The sequence below is a fragment of the Poromitra crassiceps genome, assembly GCF_964638095.1.
Source record: "Poromitra crassiceps genome assembly, chromosome: 18".
Taxonomy (NCBI): Eukaryota; Metazoa; Chordata; class Actinopteri; order Beryciformes; family Melamphaidae; genus Poromitra; species Poromitra crassiceps.
In genome coordinates this window covers 15,276,036-15,301,528 of record NC_139636.1, presented here as the reverse complement: position 1 = coordinate 15,301,528, position 25,493 = coordinate 15,276,036, and the positions used below count along the sequence as shown (strand labels likewise).

Here is a 25,493-nt window from a genome sequence, read left to right as displayed (position 1 = left end):
CATGTGTTATAACAGCTTCCTGTGACGGGATAAACATGACAATTATGTCCACAATTGTACTTATTTGCAGTTGAGTTGAGTGATAGAAATAGCAATGGAGGCGTTTGGAGAGGAGTTTGGGGACATGACGCCCCAGCAGCTCGCGGCTCCTGTCAACACTATCGCGGTAAGTTTAGTAGAAAAATAACGACACACGTTTCAGACCACGAGCGTACCGCTACGGAGAGCGTGGTTGGCGAATTATATAAACACGGTGAAGCACAATAGCACATGATACTCATCATGAGTCGTGTTTTAGTTAGTTGTCTCTAGGTGTTCATTACAGACAGAGGCAATTCATGAATTAGCCTCAACGCGAGACACTTTGATGAGGAGTCTCGCGTTGAGGCTATTCATGAATGAACTCCAGCAGAATTGGAGCTTGTCAAGAACTTGTTCAATTCAGTAGAATTAAATTCTCTAAATGTCTGAAATTACATAAACCGTCTTTTGTTTGGTTCATAATGATTAGCGCATGTCAAGTTCACAATTCTCTTCATTGGAATGACTACTATGCACCCCTGGCCCTATGTCAAAAAGGTCTTGTCATTTATTAAAGCTCATTGACATTGTAATTTATGTAACATGAACAGTGAGGCAAAACGGCTCTCCTTCCTTCCTGATTAACTACAGTATCTGTCAACACAATCTTACTGTGGAGCAAGTTGTCAACATGGGTTTTTATTTTTGACAGGAAAAATGGAAACTGCTGCCAGCCTTCCTGAAGGTAACAGTGCAGATCTGCTGCGTATCCCAGCCATGTTGTCTTTATTTCATTGTGCAGATCAGATAATGTACAGTTTTATTTCAGTGTGCCTCATTCTCACTTCTCCTGACACGTTTAATAATCTGTTTTTCCCAGGTGAAGGGGTTGGTGAAGCAGCACATTGACTCTTTCAACTATTTCATCAATGTGGAGGTAAAATATTATCATCTTTATCATGATACAGGTTGATGGTCTACCTGCCGGGCATTGCTGCCTGACGCACCTCCACCAGTGCCTTTTGTGCTGGTGTGCTCCTATGAACACCTCTGAGAGCCTATGCGGGTCATCAGCTGGGGACCACCAATCATGGATATTTCGCTCCTTTAACCCCAGTATATCTCATGGTAGCGGAGCGATGGCAGGGATCTCTCCCTGCCACCCCCTGCTGATGCCCTAGGTGTTGCTCGGCCCCCAACTCCTATGCTTCCTTCTTAGCCTTCTTAGCCACAGCCAAAATCTTAACATGAGTGTTTCTTTAAGTTGGCCCAGTTGTATCTTGATTGAAATATGGATATTTTCTTTTATAGATCAAGAAGATTATGAAAGCAAATGAAAAGATCACTAGTGACGCTGATCCAATGTGGTACCTCAAGTTAGTCAAAATGAATTTTCCACAACTTTCACACAGATGCAACAACTTTTAGACACAGGATGAACAGACATTAATTTAAATCCTTTTATTCCAGATACCTCAATATCTATGTCGGCATGCCGGACGTTGAAGAGAGCTTCAATGTAACCAGACCAGTGTCTCCTCATGAGGTGACAATATAAAATGTTTTAAATGTGTGCTATCTCTCATCTCAGTCTTGTTGTAATAGGAGTTATTCTTGCTATTGATCAACATCTTTTTTTCCCATTATTGAGTTGAGATATTTGGTTGTCTTTTTGACATGATATTTTAAACAAAGGTGTCACTTTCTCTGAGAATTTCTCCATTGTGCCATAATGTTGAGGCTAAAGGCTTAAGACCCAGATATTCAGATATTTTGCAAGCACCTTCTCACCTGATGAACTTTGTAATTACTTAAAATTATATATATATATATATATATATATATATATATATATATATATATATATACATACATACATGTACATGTATATGCCTGTGCCTCATGGCACCTATGTTCTGTCGGACTAGAACTTAGCTTTATGGCACTTACTCTTGTTCTCTCCTGACTAGGTCCTTTTATGTTATGTTGTATTAAAATCTCATGTGTACATGTCTCATGTGTTGGATAAAAGCGTCTGCCAAATGGGAAATTGGAATTGGAATTCAGAAAAATAATCCATTGTCAAACATTTTACTTCGCTGTTGAGATCCAGTTCATCAGATGCTGCTTTTGTCTCCACCAGTGCCGCCTGAGAGACATGACCTACTCAGCGTCCATCACAGTCGACATTGAGTACACTAGAGGCAGTCAGAGGGTAATCCGCAACGCGTTGCCCATCGGAAGGTAGCACACTTTCTGCTTGGCTTTTGTGTCCTCCAGTGGCAAATCCTTCTCAGTTTGGGATTGATCATTCACAGTCAAAACTTCAGCCAATCCTCCTCATCCATAACAGGCTGAGAACCCATTTCCCCAGGCTGCAACCTGACCCTTCAGTTTCCACCATTTCACTCATCTTCCTTCCTTCCTTCATTCCTTCATTGTTTATTTGAATAGGGACAGATACATAGACATAGAACATTTAAACAAGAAATGGTCTGATGTTACATATCAGAACATTTATAGCCTAAGCTAATTTGCAATGTTTGTCCTGAGATGGGCTTTTGTAAAAACACGAATATGTACGCAGCACTTTTTTTTTCATTTCGTTTTTCAATGTTTTTTCAACTTTGCTTTATGTCACGATTCTCTCTCAGGCCGGTTGGCTTGGTTTCAGTCTTAAAACTCTTTAGATAAGGATTTTTCAAAACGTGATTGAGAAAAATTAACGGGGAAATACTCTACCGGGAACCCGAGGTGATGTCACGTGACTGTTGAGCTCTATTGGCTGATCGGCAGTTTTGGCTGAGTTTTCATCACCAACCACCCCTGCTTGCTTTGGATAGTGCACTCACGTGGGCTCCCAGCCAATAAACAGCGCATACAATGTGCAGCAGCATAGGAAATTAACTTTTTTAAACTAGGGCTATTTTTGCCCTTGTGAAACACATTTCGGGGGGCATTTTGGATCATTTCCAGGGCAATTTTATTAAATGTTAAATACCAGCTATGTAGCATGACAGACCATGACAATGACCCTTATCCAAGCATGTTTTACTTCTAAAAGTTCATAAACAATCACAGTTACAGTTAAATCCCCATTTCCTATCTCAACAACACTGTTGATTTTCTGGCATGTTATTACTGTAAAAAAAAAAACATGAGTGGGCCAGCTAGCCTGTGCTGCCTGTGAGCTAAATAACTTTAGGAGGAGAGGGCGGGGGTTGTGCAGGTACGGATTCGAGTCACGCTTTGTAAATACAGAATGTTAAAATACAGATTGCGTTACTTTTGGAGTAACGCATTACTTTTGGAGGAGTAACGCATTACTTTTGGAGTGGAGTAACGTGTTGGTACTACTAGAGGCATTTTCTGAATTTCCATGCTAAAAGCACTTCAGCCGAAACTCTAGGGTGCAGTTACTTGCTCTATACATGTTTTTCATAATGTAACTAGTCAAATGTTCACCTGTACATTTTTTTGTCTGTAACTTTAACATAACAGTTCAGACCCCTCTGCATTTACAGGAGTCTTACTCAATGATAATCTGTTCCTGTTTCCTCAGGATGCCCATCATGCTGCGCAGCTCAAACTGTGTTCTGACAGGAAAGACGACCATGGAGTATGCTAAACTCAATGAATGTCCTCTGGATCCAGGTAGAGAATCGCCACATGATCATCTTGAAACTCTCACAGTCCACATTGAGATGAGTGGCTACACAGAGCGACAACAGTAACTCAGTACTGAGGAAGATCTCAAGAAATCTGTTTTGTCACTGTTCATTAATAATAATAATAATAATACATGGCATTTATATAGCTCTTTTCTAGAACTCAGTCACTTAACACTATACACAAGGGGGGGGGTTGCGTTAGTGGGACAATAGAGAGACAAACATAACAGACACAGAAGGATTCTGTGGATTGGGGCGGCTGTAGCTCAGGAGGTAGAGCGGGTCGTCCACTAATCGCTTTGGATAAAAGAGGTCGGTGGTTCGATTCCCGGCTCCTCCGGTCTGCATGTCGAAGTGTCCTTGGGCAAGACACTGAACCCCAAATTGCTCCTGTTGGTGTGCCAGCACCCTGCGTGGCAGCTGGCCGCCATCGGTGTATGAATGGGTGAATGTACCTACTGATTGTAAAGCGCTTTGGATAAAAGCGCTATATAAATGCAGGCCATTTACCATTTACCAAGGATGGATGGGGGCGGGGGGGGGGGGGGCAAAGGAGAAGAGATGAGTCTTGAAAAACTGTGAGGGACTCAGTCTCTAACACCGCCAGTCTCGTCTTTATTAGATGTGTCTTTCGGTCCTACATAGACCCTTGTCAGGACTTTTTGACTGAGTTCCAAGTGTGCACGCTTTACTCTCTTTATCTACCATCGCTGGAGCAGGCCAGCACCTATTTTATGTGAATATAACTACTACTTATAGCTTGTTGCTGTTCATTCCCAGTCATGGTTGATTCACACTGTCCTGGGTTCTCCACAGGGGGCTACTTCATTGTAAAAGGTCAGGAGAAGGTCATTCTGATCCAAGAGCAGCTGTCCAAGAATCGCATTATTGTGGAGCAGGACAGGAAGGGCGCAGTTGGAGCCTCCGTTACCAGGTACTGTCATAACACCTGTCACAACAATCAGCTCATTGCAATCACTGAGATTGGATTAGATGAAAGCAAGTACAGAATCTATATCGGCTCACTGTGTATTTGTGATTTGTCAAGATACAGCTAGTGAACTAAATCATTTCAAAACACATTGTAAAATTGCCAATGTTAACCATAATCCATGTTAGACATGATGAGATATGTATTATTTGCAATGGAGAGAGTTTTCCTCAGATCACATGGGTTGTCAAAAACAGACTACAGGAGTATTTCCTGAATACAAGAAAAGGACTGGTGGAGTTGTATGTATGGAACTAGTGTGAAGATACATTTTTACAATACAATGTAACTTCATCTCAAGTAGATACGGCTCAATAAACAGGCAATTTGTAGAAGATTATCTTCTCCAGGTGCTGTAAACCGTAATACAGTTTCACAGCAGTGTCTCACTCCTGACCAGCTGATCTGAATTAGCCTCTTCATGTGATTTATTTATTTACACAGATTTATTATTATTATTTATTTAGCAACGTGACTGAAACATTTTATTCTACTGTAAATATTTATTGTACTCATTAGTTCCTAATTTGAGGCTGCTTCTGTTTATTCTCACACCCCTGTGTCTTTGGCTCTATGATTTCTTTACCTTCTTTTCTAATTCCAGCTCCACCCATGAGAAGAAAAGCAGGACTAATATGATTGTCAAGCAGGGCCGATTCTATCTGAGGCACAACACACTGTCAGAGGACGCTCCCATCGCCATCATATTCAAGGTAAACATCTTGTCCATCAAGTGTGAACACAGACTCGGCTGAAGGACACGGCATTGAAACCAAAGTGTCCAGTAGGGGGAGCTGTGAGACCACTGATGCTGTCACAGACGTTAAAGCAAAGAGATTCTATTCTGTCTATCTCTGAAATAAATTTACACCATTCCCAGAGGACAGTTCTATAGACCAAGGTAGGGCTGCACGATATTGGAAAAAACTGACATTGCAATATTTTTTTATTCTGCGATATATATTGCGATATGAAAAAAACAGGAATTTTCACCAAAAGTCTTGAATAGGTCTATCAAGCCTTGCTCATTTAAGAAGGTGGCCTAGTGGGTAACCTGCATGGTTGACGTAGTAGGAAGTAAGTAAGTGTGTTTTTAGCCGCAGCCAGGGTGAGTTGCAGGATCCTAAGTGAGTAAAGGTACTATAGTTAGTAGGAAAAGAGCTTAGAACATCACAGAGAGGGCATGCATTACTGTATGTTATGAGTTAATTTGCCTTACTTGACATTGCACGCTCTGCGATGTGACTATTGCGCATGTGCACATTGCGATGACGATGCTGAAACGATATATTGTGCAGCCCTAGACCAAGGGTTCCCAAACCTTTCAGCCCCCGGCCCCCAAAATAACGGTGCCAGAGGCTCGCGACCCCCACTATCCCCAGAGGTGGTTGATGCATACAAACGTTTGTGCACACATGAGAATCTCATAAACAAAACAAACAAAACGTAATGATTATGTTAAAATTTGCTCTTTTTAATTGCTTTTAAATTGTATTTCACACATTCTGTCATTCACACATTCTTTAGGCCAATTTCACACATTCTGGAAATCATCTCGCGAGCCACCCAGTGGTGTCCCACCACGACCCCCACTTTGTTTGGATGGCTATTATAAAGTTGCAGCTCATGTTTGTAATACTTTGTAAATGGTTAATAAATACTGTGTAAACATTATTATCATTTCATTAAGTTTAATGATCAATTCACCATTTATTAATGATAGTTATCATAAAGTGTTACCAAGATGGATATTCAGGGGAGAGGTGTGGTTATAAAAAAGTACCGGTAAGTCAATAGTTTCAGTAATCGTTCCAACAGATTCAGTTTCATGTTTCAATGATTGCTGTGGATGATAATGTCAGTCGTCCAGCTGGCATCAACTTCCATTCCCCCAGTAAGGACAGATCTCTCCACGCATGTCAGCTGAGAGCGGAGTGTTTTGAGCAGAAGTCATTTGCCTGTCTGGTTTGTTTGCTGTGCAGAGCTTCCAAAACGCCCTCAGATTCAGTGTGGGACAGTCGGATCCGTTCCCACAGCTCCACATTTCCATAAGCAAATGTCAGACCACCTGGTGACTCCCGGCTCACCTCTCCCTCCCTGTGTGTGCACACACTCCATTCTCCTGTCCCGCCCCTCTCTCTCCATTCGCTGGTCGCACATCTCCATCACCTGTAACATCCATACCGTACAGTTACTCGACACACCTTTGCGGCCCATTATCTCTTCTTAATTCAAGTCTCACACACTCTTTGCCTCTTGTGTAAACAGGGCATGGGCGTAGAGAGCGACCAGGAGATAGTGCAGATGATCGGCACAGAGGAACACGTCATGGCCAACTTTGCCCCTAGCCTGGAGGAGTGTCAGAAAGCCCAGATCTTCACCCAGACTCAGGTACCTCAGAGGTCCATATATGTGCCCACTCTGCCTGTTTACATAGTCTCATAAAAGCAGGATGTTAATGTACACACACACACACACACACACACACACACACACACACACACACACACCCAGATGTTCGGCCTCCGCCTGTTGACACAAGGTATTTCCTCGACTCTGTGATCAGATGACATAAGGCTTTGTCTTACCGGCCAATTAAGTAATGATTTTCATGGGTTATTCAGGAGGCCCGTGTGTTTTCTTTGACGTCTACAGATGAATGCAATAGGCCAATTTGTTTTTTTTCCCTTCATAAAGATTATGTTGTAAGAGGAACCACTGATGCATTGATGAGGCCATATTTGCATCCTAGCAACCAGTCGCCGAGGCTTTCATGGCGCTCTCTTTGCCACTCTCTGTGATGCCTTTTCATGCTCTCTGTTGGGTCATTGTACTGAGCACAATGAGGCTTAAATCTATATTATTAAAGACCGATAAGGCATAAGAAACACTGTTTTCAGATTATGATAAATAAAACTGGCTACACCAAATTTATTTGACCATCTCATTTTACTGTAATAATCTATACTTGGCCAAAATGTTTGAATAGATATTAATTATGATTTAAAGCTAGGATGTGTCATGCGTAACTTTTAGATATAAACTAACTGCCTTTATATTCAAGCCATTGCGAGTTCCCACAATATTGATTCAGCCTATTGCTGCTTGATAACACACTCTGTATTCCATAGTAGGACGGGAGTTTTCAATCTGCTGTCCTCCGGGGACATTCCTGTGCTGGCCTGGAGGCTGGAGCATGCGCACCAGAGCCTTCTGTCCAGTCTAGCTGGCTAATTTCCGGTTAGCCTTCTGCTAACTTGAATGGGGATAAATAATTCAGTCGTGCGGCTCTACTAGACCTTTCAAAGGATATCAGACCGAATATATCACATTCTGAAGTGAAACAAGTCATTTCATGGGGGCTGTGTGACGTTCAAAACTATTTATCCACTGGTTTGCAGCCATGATGGAGTAGGCTATGGCTAGGCTGTGACAAATGCTCCATTTACATGCTGCTCGGATTGTCCCCTTTCCTGAGTTGGGAAGTCGTTCTTCCTTGGGATGTCCACAAGCTTTTAAATGGTAATATGGAAACAAAAGTTACACACTATAGCTTTAATCTCTTAGTTTTTATTTATTTATTGTTGTTTCTCTACATTATTGTTATTATTATGATTGGCATTGTCTTTAAAACAGATGCGATGAGTTATTTGCCCTTTTTTTATAACACAGATGACATAGTTGGTGGTCTTAAAGAAAGTCTTCGGGCTCATAGACCTTTGACCTTTGTAGACCTCTGTAGTGCGGTCCAGAGTAACACTAAGTCAGTAGGTGTACTATGTATGTACATACGTACGTTAATACGTAGGTAGGTGTTCATATTGTGCCCTTTTTTGATTCAATTGACCCCCCCACAGTCCTGATGCATGCACATTTTATATGCAAATTCCTTTCTCTACAAAATGTGTTAATAATTTTAAAACATGTCCATGTATCATTTATTATCAAATACATACACCAACATGCTTTTAAATGCAGCATTTGATTGTTAACAGAACTGGACTACCATATTTATTATTGTCCCCTGACTTCTGTATCCACCTGACGGTCTCAGGCCCTGAGATACCTTGGGAATAAGGTGCGGAGGCAGCGCATGTGGGGCGGGCCCAAGAAGACCAAAATGGAGGAGGCCAGAGAGCTTCTGGCTTCACTTATCCTCACACACGTACCTGTAAGTAAACCTACAGACAGCAATGTTGCCATTATGGTCAATATAATTCAATTCCAATTATACTCAATTAAATTTTCAATTCAATATTCAATTCACAAATTCAAACAATTAAAATGCACTTCACAAACTGCCACTCAGTCATTTTTTCCCAGCATTATAATCAATTTGTGTTTTGTTTCTAGGTCAAAGAGTTTAACTTCCGGGCCAAATGTATTTACCTGGCTGTGATGGTGCGCAGGGTGATCCTGGCCCAGGGGGCGAACAAGGTGGATGACAGAGATTACTATGGAAACAAACGTCTGGAGTTGGCTGGACAGGTAGACTCCCATGCACCTGTTTCCCGTGTGATCTCATTTACTGTTTCTACAATGCCTTATTAAAACCATTCAGTCACTGTTATTATATTTCATGTTAAGTGTAAGTAAAATTCAAATCCGTTTCATTAAGAAAACAAATAGTCATTCACTCCTGAGCTCCGGTCAAACAGAACAGCCCTTTTCTTTACAATATTGATCTAAAGCCACCAGAAAACAAAACGAGCATAATTGCTTATTCATGTTTGTAGCAACATGGCAATAAGACATTAATACACATGCTTTAGTGAGAATGGATCACAGCTTTGGACCAGGGGATAGACGCTGCTCCAGCCCTGATCTCTCACCTCCATCTTTGTTTCAGCCTCCGTCTTTTATTAAGACTCTCATTATTTCCCCCAGCCTTGTTTTTCCATGTTTTGTTGTCCTCCTCCCCCTCCCTCTGTCTTTCCCTCAGCCTGGCTTTGTCAGGAGGGAGATACGCAGCAGCACCAAAATCCCAGGGTTGTGGAAGCATGGGGATTTTTCAGCACCATGACAATAGAATTGCTGCCTTGACTGGAGCGATTGAGCTAATCCGCAGGCCCGGCTCTGATAATGTAATTACTGCTGTCTTAAGGCCCTTTAATTTCCCACCCAACCTGCTCTGTGTAAGGAGTGGGGGGGGACACAGAGCCCCATTTTCAATAGGGGGCTTACACATCAACAACGCCAGCAATCTCCCCACTCTCCAATTATGGTTTCCTGACATTCAACTAATTGGGCCGGCTGCGCAACGGAAGCTTAATTTCTTTATTAATTTCAAGCAGGCGCTGCCTGTTTGTTTTGATGTATGCTAATGTGCCGGGTGGGTGGGGGTTGTGCGAGAGGTTGCCTCCTGTAGGCCTGGCGGATGAGGACAGGGACCTGGGAGGGAGGCCAGGTCAGGCTTATCAGTGAGCTGGCACACCTGGTTAATAAATCTGACACTGAACGCGCCTCTTTGCTGATTAGGGACAGAGAGAGAGCTGCAGCGGGGCCAGGAGGAGCTGCTGATCCGAGTTAGACCGCGTGACTCCTGAAGATGCAATCGTGGCTCTGTCTCCGAAACGATTGTTGCTCTTCTTACTCAGAGACTTAACTGTAGAATATCATCCAAAAAGTTCTTACAGTGACTGTAGTCTCTCCTTCTGTTCCTCCCAGCTCCTGTCTCTGCTGTTTGAGGATCTGTTTAAGAAGTTCAACTCTGAACTGAAAAAAATCGCCGACCAGATCATCCCCAAGCAGAGGGCGGCTCAGTTTGATATTGTGAAGCACATGCGCCAGGATCAGATCACCAACGGCATGGTCAATGCCATATCCACGGTGAGTATGTGCAAGTTAAGTAAGTTATGCAAGTAAAATCATGATTCTAAGTCTCGGAATTCAACTAAAAGTGTTGATATTGTGTTGTTATTGTGTTGAGAGTGGATCCACAGGCAGGATAATAAAGCACTGTGAATACAGATGGTGGCTTATTGTGCTTTTTGTTTCCTCAGGGGAACTGGTCTCTGAAGAGATTCAAGATGGACCGTCAGGGTGTCACACAGGTCCTGTCCCGCCTCTCCTTCATTTCGGCCCTCGGCATGATGACCAGGATCTCGTCCCAGTTTGAGAAGACCAGGAAAGTGAGCGGGCCGCGCTCCCTGCAGCCGTCACAGTGGGGCATGCTGTGCCCCTCCGACACTCCTGAGGGAGAGGTGAGTGGAGCCAGCCCACCCGCGCTGCTGCCTCAGAGACGGGCCTGTGCTTATGTCTAGTTTAGCCTGGTTATAGTCTCCTTCTAGAAAAAAATAACATTAAATACCAATCAATTTTGTGTGTAATAGCCTTCATTTAAATTCCATTAAACCTTCATAGTTCAAAAGATGTCATGGTGCTTACCCTAGTGAGGCTTAAGAACATAGAAAGCTGTGATGGAGGAATGCTTATTGACAGGTCAGTCTGTATAGAGATGTGCTTCTCCACACTTGAGACACGTTTCAATGTCACTTCACTTGTTTTTCTTGTACAGTATCAGAGGAAACTGTCCTGAGACTCTTAATTTAATTTTGTCATAGAGTCGGTTATTGATGTGGTGCTAGTGTAAACATTTGGTTAGGCCTAACTAGAAGTGTTGTTGTTCTTAAGCCTGGAACACCAACCTGACTTCAAAGGACTAGCGGCAACGAAGGTCGACTGTTGCGTCGCCTATGTCGGGGCCAAAAAGTTGCACTTGAACACACCGCAGAGACTACAGTCAACGGTCAACTAGCACAGCGGTTCCCAACCTTTTCTGACTCATGGACCACCTGAAGATCTCAAAAATGTTCGCGGCCCACATCTGACCGTAAACAGTACGGATGCCAAATAATGCATTCTCAGAACGATAAACGGAGCTGTCCATCAGCACCACACAGAAATCAGGAACTAAAAATGAGGGCCTGCAATAGGCTAATTATAATAACAATCTCAAAAAGCGTAATGTTTTGCAAATGTTGCGGCCCACTGCGGCAATACCTTCGCGGCCCACAGGTTGGGAATGGCTGAACTAGCGCATACGTGCTGCATCTGTGTGAGACCTAGGACTGCAGATAATGATATACAAACCAGATACATGAAACGGCATCACTCTCACTCACCGATTAAACAGTTTCGTAATATAGCTACTTCTAATCGAGAATGTGTCTGATAGAAAGAAAGTTGGTATTTTGCTTGTTAAGGAGAAACCACACTAAATGAGCAACAGGCTCAAGGGCTCTCCCGAAGGCCATGTCGTAATGTGAAAATATTTGTGTTTTGGAATTATCCGATCTAATAAAGTAGAAAAATGAGAAGAACGTTTTGTGCGTGCCCTCTCTTCTTCTGCACAGTGTAGACTCGGCCGGCAAACCCAACTTGAGCCAACGGTGAGGCTTTAGGGTTCGGTGTTAGACTGTGTAAATGCACTAGGATGTACCCTTTTTTTAAATGGCTGTTGACCTTGTTGTTTTGTTGCCCTCCTAGGCCTGTGGTCTGGTGAAGAATCTGGCCCTGATGACTCACATCACCACAGACATGGAGGACGGCCCCATCATCAAACTGGCCTTCAACCTCGGTGTGGAGGACATCAACCTGCTGTGTGGAGAGGAGCTGTCCTACCTCAGTGTCTTCCTGGTGTTCCTCAATGGTAACACACACACACACACACACACACACACACACACACACACACACACACACACACAGGCAAATAAAGGAATAAACACAGAAATGTTTTTACTGGTTGCTTATACTTGAGTAATTGATGACTTGAAAAGAACCTTTAATCCACCCTGTTTTGAATGCTTTGCTTATGAACATGAAGCGAATAATGTTTTGTTATTTTGTCCAGTTTACAGAAGGCGGTTTTGTATTTTACAGGGTAGCCGATAAGTCATTAATTTGATGACCAGTAGGTATTATTCTTGAAACACAACTTGGCCCAGTAATTACTGTATATGTTTTTTTTTCTAGCTACTGATAACTGTCAAATTATATTAGCTGCCATAACATTTAATTAGTTGGTAGCAGCAGGTGTCAAAGCCCTTCAGAGTGTGCTGCCTGCAAATCTACCCTCACACAGAGGCAGTACACTGAGTCTCCTCTGTTCTCCACTCACTTGTCTGTCAGACTTGATATAAGCACAACCCCTGCAGGCAGTTTTAGCTATGCATTCAACCACTGCATGTCTCTGTGGGGTTTGGTACAAAGTCCAGTATGCTTCGCTGTGTGTTTCTCTGTTTCTCTCCATCTTTGTAGTTTATGGATGTGTGCTGTAGAGTCATTTTTCAAGTGCAACAGGTGCACAAGGAGTTAGACTTGGTTAATTGGTGCTGAAGCATTAGAGTTACCCAGAGCTATTTATATAGAACCGTCTCAACATCTCCGTTCACTCCAATGGACCGGGTTTTTTACTCTCAAGAGTTCCCGGAAGTAAGGTTCTGGATTAAGCAGCGCTGTCGAGTTGCAGCACAATGGACAGTTTGTGATGTGCTTTGAAAGGGTCCGACGTTTAAAGAATCAAATTGTACACCATCAGCTTTATTTTAGCATTTAAAAGTAGTGCGAGCCCCCTTCCTGGCTATTCATTGGCTACTGAGTCTGAGTCATGCATTTTGGACCTCCGCTGATGCCACTCTCTTACTAGATTGCTCTGGAGTTACCCACTCTCACTGGGTCCAGGACAAAATGTATTCCACCCTCACATGTAGCTTCAATACGCCAGTAGACTAAACGTATCGCTACTACAACTATGCATTAGTTTCTCTCTCTCTAACTCTCTCTCTCTCTGTCTCTACCTGTCTGTCTGTCTTGTAATGTGTACCCAGGTAACATTCTAGGTGTGATTCGAGATCACCCTAAGCTGGTGAGCACCTTCAGGCTCATGCGCAGGGCCGGTTTCATCAATGAGTTTGTGTCCATCTCCACCAACTTGACCGACCGCTGCGTCTACATCTCCTCTGACGGGGGACGACTGTGCAGGTCGGGAACGCCCTCTACTGATTAACACTAAAACTCTAATGGCAACAGGTCACTTGTAACCTGCATGTTTTATTGCATTGTCCTTACACAGTCAATTGAAATTCTTCTTTTGTTTGAGAGAATTTCCTACTTTGTGAAATGTACAAATAGGACAATTCAGGAAACGTCTTGGATTGAGGCCCCATGGTGTATATTTTGTGAGAAAAAAGTTACACTTTTCAGAATAAACGTATTGTTCCCTGTCAGGCCATACATCATAGTGAAGAAGGGACAGCCGATGGTGAAGAACAGACACATTGACGAGCTGTCCCAGGGCTACAGGTGAGGCTGGGACTATGGGCGCTACTTGTTGGGTTTAATGTAGAGGAGCATGTTCAGTATCCTCTCTGTACCCCAGTAATCATGTGTGTTGTGACAGCAGATTTGCAATAACCTTTTCCTGACCCCAGAAACTTTGAAGATTTCCTGCACGAGAGCTTGGTGGAATACCTGGACGTCAACGAGGAGAACGATTGTCAGATTGCCCTTTACGAACACATGATTACCAAGTGGGTACTTGCAACTGATTTGGGCTTTTGCCCCGACATTTTTTTTTGGTTGAAAAAACTAAAATCCTCCCATCCTTTTCAGTCTCAGCTGGATTTCTTGTGTAATTTTATTCATTCGTATTTCCGTAGAGACACGACACACTTGGAGATTGAGCCCTTCACGCTACTGGGAGTCTGCGCCGGTCTGATCCCCTACCCCCACCATAACCAATCCCCCAGGAACACATACCAGTGCGCTATGGGCAAGCAGGCCATGGGTAAGACATCTCTTTAGCTGCACAGGCATCTTCTGTCCACGGCTTCTCTCGGCCTTTGAAGATCTCCAATCCCTCGTCAAACATCCTCCACACAGTTGCAATATTTACCCATGTGCATGCATACACACAAACACACTAATACTTACAGTAATTAACTCTTACACGCACACATTTCCTTCCTCACAAACACACATAACCACCGGCAAATCTGCCAATAGGATTGTCTCACTCTCACCCACACGCCCCAAAATATGCTCTATTTGTCAGCAGACATTTGTGTGTGTGTGTGTGTGTGTGTGTGTGTGTGTGTGTGTGTGTGTGTGAGAGAGAGATTGAGGGTTTGCATATGTGTGTGTGTGTGTCACTCTGTGTGTCAGTGTGTGTGTGCACATGGACATCAAACATGGGGCGCTTGCGTAGGTTCTCCATTGTGCCGTGTGTGTGCGGAGGCCCTTTCCCTGCCAGTCACCCAGAGTGTCATTAGCAATTCATTGTGTCTGCTCTGGCTGTGCTCAGGGGGTCAGTGTGCTCAGCTGCGAAAGACCACAGAGTGTGCACCCACAGCTCCTTGGTAACCAAAACTTCCCCAAACGGCCCTGCTAACATTCACCCCTCCCCCCGCCCCCCTCCCCTCCACTTTTCCTCCCCCCATCCCCCCCCCCCCCCCCCATCTTTACAAAAACACAGACTGGAACTATATTTGGCCCAATATCCTCTGCCTTGTCTGTTTTGTGAGGACGGCCCTATACATGTGCAAATCTGGCTGTGTGGCCCCGGCCTATTATCACAGACTGTGCTTGTAGCCTGATTGTGAAGTAATAGCATCTGACAAATGTCAGGGCTTCCAGGGAGGCCAGGCTTTATGCCATAACTTGCCCTGTTCCTCCACTCTGCTGCTCTGAGATGGCCCAGACCACAACTCGCCCTGCTCTGCTCAACAGGAGGATTAAACACCTAGAATACACGACTCCCTCAGGAAATGGTTGATACACTGACAATGACATTCACACACACAGCTGAAGTCTGGGACACTGAAAATGGCGGCATCCGTATTAGTAGGGCTGCAACTAATGATTATTTTCATTATTGATGAATTGATTGATTGATTGATTGATTGATTGATTGATTGATTGATTGATTATTTTTTGGTTTAATTATTTACTCAACTGCCAAAGAAAATCCAGATGTAATCATTTTATAATGTTGTGAAATGGAGAAAAGCAGCATGTCTTAGCATTTGTGATGCTGTAACCAGCAAATGTTTCTATATTTACTTCATAAATGACTAAAATGATCATTAAAATTACAACAGATTAATTTTCTGACGATCAACTAATCGAATAATTGACTAATAATGTTGTGCAACATATATATATATATATATATATATATATATATATATATATATATATATATATATATATATAAAATAATATATATATATATATATATATATATATATATGTATATATATATATATATATATTATTTTTAGATATATTTTTAGATATATATACGGTATATATATATATATATATATATATTTAAAGCGACAATGGTGTACTTCCCCCCCCTGATTTCCCCCATTTTTCCCCAATTGTACTTGGCCAATTTCCCCCTGCTGCCCTGGTCCTCTGCTCCACCCCCTCTGCCGATCTGGGGAGAGCCATAGACTAGCACCATGCTTCCTCCGACACATGGGCAGTTGCACATTGCAAGCCACTTCTTTTCACGTGACAGCGGCAGGACGTAGCACATGGGAGGATCATGCTATTCCCACCAGTTCCCTTCCGCCCAGAACAGGTGCCCGACCGACCAGAGGAGGCGCTACCGCAGCGATCAGGACACATGCCCTTAATCCGGTTTCCCACCTGCAGACACAGCCAATTGTGCCTGTATGGACGCACGACCAAGCCTGAGGCAACACGGGGGTCGCGAACCTGTGACCCTCGTGTTAGTATGTTAGTAGGCAGGGAATCTACTGCTACACTACCCGGACACCCGTGTACAAAATGTTTTAACAGAAATATGTGTCTCTCCACCTCTCTCCAGGTACCATCGGCTACAACCAGCGGAACCGTATCGACACCCTGATGTACCTGCTGGCCTATCCTCAGAAGCCTATGGTGAAAACAAAGACTATCGAGTTGATCGACTTTGAGAAGCTGCCGGCTGGTCAGAACGCCACTGTGGCTGTGATGAGCTACAGCGGCTACGACATAGAGGACGCTCTGATCCTCAACAAGGCCTCACTGGACAGGGGTGAGACAGCTTCAATGGGTCAGAGCCGTCTGTGTCAAAGTGACAGGGAGCGTTTTGTTAGCCTTGCGCAATTTCAGAACCTTCATTTTTACTGCATTTCATTGTTTTCAACTTTTGTTTTGAAGGGGAAAAAACACTGATTTCAAGGTATTGTTTACATATGTGAGTCATGATGACACTTGGACATTTTGAACAGTTAATCATAATTATGTTTATAATTATGTTTCCTTCCAGGATTTGGCAGGTGCCTTGTCTATAAAAACGCCAAGTGCACCCTGAGACGCTACACCAACCAGACCTTTGACAAGGTGATGGGGCCCATGCTGGATGCTGCCACACGAAAGCCCATCTGGAGGCACAGCATCCTGGATGCTGACGGCATCTGCTCCCCTGGTGAGTAGCATCAGGCAAGAGGACCAGCATGCTCTACCTGACTCTAGTGGACTGTATGCCTTAAGTTAAAGTTTCATTTAAAATAAAAAAAATAATGGAATCCAATGAATTAGTTTGAGTGATAATTTTATGTGCATTGTTTCACACATGTTGACGAGTTGTTATTGAAGTTTAATTTAGCCCAGTATTTATTTTTTCAGTTTCTCAATCTAGTATAAACTATTGACATTGCAACCTTAGCTGACTATTATATGTGCATCGTATTATTGAGGCGTAGTTTTAAACTGTCTCTCCAGGCAGTTTGTTTCACACACTGTTGACTTGAAGCAGCACACGTGCATCGAAATGAATCCAAAACCAACGTACTTGGCGTGCTTTTGTTTTGCCCGGGCAGGCCGGCCAAATATTAAGAGTGTGTGGGTAAACACTGATGTGTCTCCTGTGCTACAGGTGAGAAAGTGGAGAACAAGCAGGTGTTGGTGAACAAGTCCATGCCAACTGTTACCCAGACGCCACTGGAGGGCAGTACCCAGCCAGGCCAGCCGCAGTACAGAGAAGTGCCCATCAGGTGAGCACACAGCACCTCCCACCACACCCATCCACCCACCCCACCGCAGTCACATTGTCTTGGTCCCTAAACTACCTCAACTCGCTTTACTTAACTGTAGGCCTGCCAGTTAAGCTTCTGTACATCTCAGGAAGTGGGAAACAGCTATAAAGAAACTCACGTTGGTTTGAACTTATTTCTGTCCTCTCACTTTACCTTTGCAGCTATAAGGGCTCAACAGACTCCTACATAGAGAAGGTCATGATCTCGTCCAACGCTGAAGATGCTTTCCTCATCAAGATCCTCCTGAGGCAAACCAGGAGGCCCGAGATCGGAGACAAGTTCAGCAGTCGGCATGGACAGAAAGGTGCAAACCTCAGCAGCTTTGCACCGTATTCTCTGAGAGGGCAGCATGTTGAGCTCAAACCTGACTGCATAGTAGCAATGCAAGGGGTAGCATTCATTTAAATTTCTGTGAGGCCAAGCTTTTGCCTTGTTGTGAAAAGTTTTAAATGTCTAAAAAGTTTTCTGATATTTTCCGTGCATTTGTTGAGTCAGGTTCCGGTGGCTGGTTGCTCCATCGCAGCCCCCCCCTGTCCTCATCTTTCGAGGGCTGCTTTTCAATTAATTGGCTCTTTGTCCTGTGCCAGACTATGCAAATGTATTACACCCCAGCAGTATTCTGCTGCTCCTGGGAAAAGTGTTTACAACGTCCATTGTTTTGCACCACCTCCCCTATAGAGGGCTGCTATGATGTTTTAATCAGAAAGCTAACTGGCGCCATGCATAATTTACTCACTTCATTAACGTGGTGGCCACTGGGCGGTCAACTCGCGGTGGGACAATGTCTTCTGTCTCAGATAGTGAAGAAGACAGGGGTCGCCAGGGGGTTAGCTGGAGGAGAGCTCAATCCGGAGGGGAAAAAGTCCCAGATGTGTATCTGAAGTACAACAACTTTTCGATGCAGTCATATCAGTGGTTGTACAAACATATTGATTTAAGGGCATTTAATGCATTATGTAAAAATACAAAATGGGTGGGGACAAATATATAGTATTCATATATTAGAATTTGAGTTCTTCTGAAGTGAGTTTGGCCACAGTAATAGATCTCACACCCCAAATCCAGCTACTCATGACTAGTCTCATAAGCCCTGGTCAGCAGAGCGGAATAAGTTAATTATTTACTGGTCACCCCCCCCCCCCCCCCCACACACACACACACACACACACACACAGCTGTAGTGGCCGTGCAAGGGGTGGTGGGGAGTGGAGGGGTTGTCAGTAGTAGGGGCCCATTGTGTGAGCCGCCACCGCGGAGCTGTATGGGCTGTGATGGAGGGCTCTGGACCCTTGCTGTTGTCTTGCCTTTCTCTGCCGATTTCATGCCTCTTTTATCATTCACTTTCACACAAAACAAACAACACCAAGGATGTCTGCTCTGGGACTAGTGTCTCTCTCTCTCTTCTCTCTCTCTCTCTCTCTCTGTGTCTCTCTTTCGTCACTCTCACTCAGCTTTTTTTTCTGTTGGTCTTCTCAGCCATTTTCCTCTAGTTTCTTTACTCACTATTTCCCTCTCCTGCCTCTCTTTCACTCAGCATTTACCCCAATATTCAAACGTCTTTTACTGCCTTGTACTCGCCCTCCCAGCCCCCCTCTCCCCCCCCCCCCCCAGCCCTCCTTGCTTTTACTTTTTCTTCTGGCCCTCCAAAATTGGCCTTTTTCTCTTTTCATGTCCTCTCCTTCCTGCTGTTGGATGACTTTCCCTCTCTTATGTGCTTGCCCAGTAAATCGCCGCACTTGTTCCCCATCAACATCCTGTTGTAAGGCACCAACAGGCCACGCTGTGTGTGTGTGTGGGGGGGGGCGGGGGCGCTCCGCTAATAGTGCATTTTTCCCACGTGCACGGATTCAATTTCGCCTCTCAAGTTGATCCCCCTCCACTTCCTCCTGAGTTGAACTGAAAGTCATGGATGTGTAATCCCGGGTCTCCCTGTCAAGCTAAGCACCTTTCTCCACTTCCTGCTCCCCTTCTTCTCTCCTCCCTCTCTCCCCTCTCTTTTTTTTTTTCATTTGCAAATGGGCCTACAATCTGTTTACCCTGACCAGGGAAGAGTGCTTCGGCCCCTCGGCAAACATTTACACTCACACTTAAACTCCTGGCTACCAGGGCCCTTGTCCCCCGCATCAGGGAGACTGTCCACATGAGCATGGAAATGTCACGCTCAACTGGACGTCCACACTAAGCTGCTAGCAGTTTGCAAAACAATTTCAAGACTGATGATACGCGTTTTACATTTCAGCCAGGTTTTTGCTACCGTTTTTCCCCATTTATTAGTCGGGACTGTGAGTGGTTAGTTAGATTAATTAAAAGTGTAGTTCATTTAGAATGGTTATTATGACATTTTGGTACGAATTTAAAGATGAATGTGCATCATGCTTCATCAGTCAGTTCTCTAAAAGTTGTCACCTGTGTACGTACTTCAACTTGTTTAACTTTCGTGTGTGTGTGTGTCAGGTGTGTGTGGCCTCATCGTTCCACAGGAGGACATGCCCTTCTGTGACTCGGGCATCTGTCCAGATATCATCATGAACCCTCACGGATATCCCTCCAGAATGACGGTATGACTATTTGCACTGCAGGAGAGCACATTCTCTTTTCTTCAGGCAACGTTTAGGGGGAAATTTAATCGGCTTTTGTTTCATTTGAAAGTGGTAAACTGACGCCCAATCCAGAAGTTGTACAAGATTCTTATTTGTGCTTTTGGCTCGGAGCTCAGTCTGCTATCCACAAGAGGCCAGAGTCACACCAGTAGCTGTGTTGACCCTCACTCGTCATAGGTTTCTATTGGCCCTTCTGAGACAGAAACCTGATTATCCCAACTACTTATCCTCTGGCTCTGGGTTAGCATTGGCTTCCAGAGCACACGTCCATTGACAACGCTAAACAGCAATCTTACTGTTCACAGATATTTGTTGCTACGGAAACGGCTGCCAGCGAAGCCCGTCTAAAGCAGAGCGTGTACAAGTTTTATCAAACAAATGCATCAAAAATGTTCAATATTAGTGAATGTGAATGACATGAAACTTGGCACCATGTGTCCGAGAGGTTTTTGTACGTTAACACTGTAAAGTTTAATGATGGTTGCTGGTAAAGTAGTTGGCCCCTGTGTGTTTGCTAGCTGCGGTTGTCATGGAAAAGACAGAGAAATGTTTGCCCTGGGAGGATGTTTCTGTGGCCTAAGAGTGAAATGAGAGTAGGTGTTTCCTTTTATGTGACGGGGTCAGGGGTCTTCTGGCTGTGACCTCTGTGGAAGAGTTGAAATCAGTCATCCTTAAGACTGCTGCTCCCACCCATAGGGCTACACTTTGTAAACACATCTCACCCGCAAGTGGATATGAATTACAAAAGATGTGTATTATGAGTCGTGTCCATTTTGTAGTCCAGGACTTGGAACGGTGTGTCTCTTGTTCGATTCTGTCAGGTGGGGAAGCTGATTGAGCTGCTGGCTGGCAAGGCGGGAGTCCTGGACGGGCGCTTTCACTACGGTACAGCCTTCGGAGGCAGCAAGGTGAAGGATGTGTGCGAGGATCTGATTCGTTACGGATACAACTACCAGGGCAAAGACTACGTCACGTCCGGAATCACTGGGTAACAAAGTGAAAAATGTTAATTTGTTCTTGAATTATACTCCTAATTCTGATTTGCTGTATTCTGATGTTGATATTAGAGGTTGTAATGGTTGTAGTAGCTCAATATCCACGTCTGTCTGTTGTGTTTTCCTCAGGGAACCACTGGAGGCCTATATCTACTATGGACCTGTGTATTACCAGAAACTGAAGCACATGGTACTCGACAAAATGCACGCGAGAGCCCGTGGCCCCCGAGCCGTTCTTACCCGGTACAGGCATTAGAATCATTGTAATTCCGTTGGAAAAAATAAAATAAATAATAAAAATAGCCATGCAAAAACACAGATACTATTCCAATGCACCTAAATTCCTGTGAACTTTCCAGACTTTTCAACTTTTCTGAAGTCATACTTACAGTGCCATCTGCAGTTGTTTCTGTACTCTGTCTCACCTGTCTGTGTTCGTCCCGTGTGTCTGCGCCCCCCGGCAGGCAGCCCACTGAGGGGCGCTCCAGGGATGGAGGTCTGCGCCTGGGGGAGATGGAGCGTGACTGTCTGATTGGCTATGGAGCTAGCATGTTACTGCTGGAGCGCCTCATGATCTCCAGTGATGCCTTTGAGGTGGATGTCTGCGGACAGTGTGGCCTTTTGGGATACTCAGGGTGGTGAGTCGTGCTATTTTGTCTGTGCTGCAGACCTGATGGAGCTTGTTCTGTTATTCGGTTATTCCAAACTCAGAAACCCGTTGACGATTTAAACCGATCTAAAGATGAGTCCTTGAGTTATTATAGACACTAGAATACTTTAAGATCCTAACTGATCTTGTAAATCGTGTTCCATCACACACAACCATTTCCCCGCTCAGTTCTTAATTATGCTCACACTAGACCAGGGGTTCCAAAACTTAAGAATGCCGAGGCCCACTTTGAAATCTGAAAATCTTCCGGGGCCCACCCAACTGTGATCAACACATAACTAAGATGATGTGTTTCCCTATTTTTTTATGCCTCCGCCGGCGAAGCCAGGCCGAAGGCATTATGGATCCGGGTTGTCCGTCCGTACGGCCGGCCGTCCGTACGTCCGTACGGATGTTTGTTAACGCGATATCTGAGGAACGCCTTGACGGAATTTCATCAGATTCGCCTTAAACATTCACTTAGGCTCAAGGATGATCTGATTAGATTTTGGTGGTCAAAGGTCAAAGGTCAAGGTCACTGTGACCTCTCGAACGCCATTTTCAAGCTTGTTAACGCGATATCTGAGGAACGCCTTGACGGAATTTCATCAGATTCGCCTTAAACATTCACTTAGGCTCAAGGATGATCTGATTAGATTTTGGTGGTCAAAGGTCAAAGGTCAAGGTCACTGTGACCTCTCGAACGCCATTTTCAAGCTTGTTAACGCGATATCTGAGGAACGCCTGTACGGAATTTCATCAGATTCGCCTTAAACATTCACTTAGGCTCAAGGATGATCTGATTACATTTTGGTGGTCAAAGGTCAAAGATCAAGGTCACTGTGACCTCTCGAACGCCATTTTCAAGCTTGTTAACGCGATATCTGAGGAACGCCTGGACGGAATTTCATCAGATTCGCCTTAAACATTCACTTAGACTCAAGGATGATCTGATTAGATTTTGGTGGTCAAAGGTCAAAGGTCAAGGTCACTGTGACCTCTCGAACACCATTTTCAAGCTTGTTAACGCGATATCTGAGGAACGCCTGGACGCAATTTCATCAGATTCGCCTTAAACATTCACTTAGGCTCAAGGATGATCTGATTACATTTTGGTGGTCAAAGGTCAAGGTCACTGTGACCTCTCGAACGCCATTTTCAAGCTTGTTAACGCGATATCTGAGGAACGCCTGGACGGAATTTCATCAGATTCGCCTTAAACATTCACTTAGGCTCAAGGATGATCTGATTACATTTTGGTGGTCAAAGGTCAAAGGTCAAGGTCACTGTGACCTCTCGAACGCCATTTTCAAGCTTGTTAACGCGATATCTGAGGAACGCCTGGACGGAATTTCATCAGATTCGCCTTAAACATTCACTTAGACTCAAGGATGATCTGATTAGATTTTGGTGGTCAAAGGTCAAAGGTCAAGGTCACTGTGACCTCTCGAACACCATTTTCAAGCTTGTTCACGCGATATCTGAGGAACGCCTGGACGGAATTTCATCAGATTCGCCTTAAACATTCACTTAGGCTCAAGGATGATCTGATTAGATTTTGGTGGTCAAAGGTCAAGGTCACTGTGACCTCTCCAACGCCATTTTCAAGCTTGTTAACGCGATATCTGAGGAACGCCTGGACGGAATTTCATCACATTCACCTTAAACATTCAATTAGGCTCAAGGATGATCTGATTAGATTTTGGTGGTCAAAGGTCAAAGGTCAAGGTCACTGTGACCTCTCAAACGCCATTTTCAAGCTTGTTAACGCGATATCTGAGGAACGCCTAAACGGAATTTCATCAGATTCGCCTTAAACATTCACTTAGGCTCAAGGATGAACTGATTCCATTTTGGTTATCAAAGGTCAAAGGTCAAGGTCACAATGACCTAACAAATGCCATTTTCAAGCTCGGTAACGCCATATCTCAGTAACACCTTGACTAAATTTCTTCACATTTGGCTCAAATATCCAATTCTGCAAAGAAACGCCTTGATGCAATTTCTTCCAATTTGGCTCCAACATCCACTTGGACTCAAGAATGAACTAATGGCGGAGGCATAAGTCCGCGTTGCGGTCGTTCTAGTTTCATTAACAAAGCACGTGAATTTGGGCATACAGCAAGTTAATAATCCATCCACCTACAAGAAAATTGGGCAAAATACCCAAAAGCCAGATTGCCAACATTTTCATCTCCTTACTCATCAGAAGTTAAAGTGGGATTTGGCAGGTTATTTCCAAAAGCATTTCACTTCCTACCCTCCAAACAATGCACTTTTTTGCATGTGCTTTTAGCTTGATTGAATTCAAATGAGCCTGATATGGTTTGAAAAGCTGGCAGGCTTGGGTACATCACCCAAATATGTCTTATTAATCATGTTAGTAATGTTTGTTACAATAGTGTTAGCTCAAATGCTAACGTCAAACAGTATGTGGATGGAGAACACCATTAGCACCATGTTCCAGGATGTATATAGAGCTAGCGCTGCTCATGTCAGTGGGGTCAGTGGGAGGGGGGGATTCAGCTGTGTTCAGGGGGTAGTGGGGGGGCCGGGGTCCTTGTTAGGGTCGTTGGTAGAGGCGGCTTTTGGGCCTTGTTGATGAGGCCGATGGCAGTTGAGAAGAAGCTGGTCATGGGTTTCATACACTGTACTCAAACATCTCAAGTGTGACGAGTCGACGACCCTCCCACTCTCCTGGCCCTGTCAGGAGCCTGGCTGATTTGGTGCACCTGGGCCTGGTGCACTCATTGGCGTTCAGACCAGTCCCTCTCTCTCCCTCTTCACCGATGCAACTTTTTTTCTTCTCGTTCGTTTAATGTAGTTTGTGTTGTCTAGTTATTTTCCCTTAGTTTTAGTTAATAAATCATTGGGCCATCACAAAATCTTATCAGATGGGGGACCCTGGGTCAAATGGGGGTCCATATTGTCTAATTTGTGCCAGTTTAGGGGTCCTTGACATGAAAAAGTTTGAGATCCACTGTGTTAGTGTATTATTCAAGCTTTCTAGTCAAGTACGGTCCATTTGGTAGTTTGTATTCGTCTCGCGGCCCACCTGCACGGCCCACACTGCTCCAGTGTGTCCCCAGCCTAATCCTCTGCTCCTGTCTTGTCTCTGTGTTCCAGGTGTCACTACTGTAAGTCATCCTGCCACGTCTCCTCCCTGCGCATCCCGTACGCCTGCAAGCTGCTTTTCCAGGAGCTGCAGTCCATGAACATTGTGCCTCGCCTCAAACTAGCGCGCTACAACGACTGACCTGGATAAGGACCGATACAGGGTTTGTGTACGTTAGAAAATGTAAGGTTTAGTGCCAAGGTTAAGTTGACAAGTCTGGCATAAATGAAGCAGTAAAAGCTGTAATGAATGGGCAAAACTTATGAGTGTTTTCAATTTTTGTTGTTCCCAATTCACAAAACTGTAAAATTTAAAACTGTATTTCCCCCCATGTTTCATTATGTTAATAGTTTTTGAAAGCAAGTTTCTCATAATAAATTCATGATGCTCTTTGTA

General features: G+C 44.1%; 1 protein-coding gene across 1 annotated transcript; it reads left to right on the top strand.

Moving 5' to 3' along the window:
* The first annotated feature begins 26 nt into the window (after positions 1-26).
* On the top strand, positions 27-25,493 carry polr3b (polymerase (RNA) III (DNA directed) polypeptide B). Its single transcript, XM_083654471.1, has 28 exons — positions 27-166; positions 734-766; positions 902-958; positions 1,333-1,397; positions 1,492-1,567; positions 2,165-2,265; positions 3,584-3,675; positions 4,509-4,626; positions 5,288-5,396; positions 6,952-7,074; positions 8,738-8,854; positions 9,037-9,171; positions 10,351-10,512; positions 10,686-10,886; positions 12,172-12,334; positions 13,515-13,668; positions 13,915-13,989; positions 14,118-14,216; positions 14,346-14,473; positions 16,526-16,735; positions 16,970-17,128; positions 17,579-17,696; positions 17,900-18,042; positions 20,193-20,296; positions 21,160-21,326; positions 21,463-21,576; positions 21,798-21,971; positions 25,109-25,493. Exons 1-28 carry the CDS (start codon positions 95-97, stop codon positions 25,236-25,238), a joined length of 3,399 nt encoding a protein of 1,132 aa, XP_083510597.1. The 5' UTR covers positions 27-94; the 3' UTR covers positions 25,239-25,493.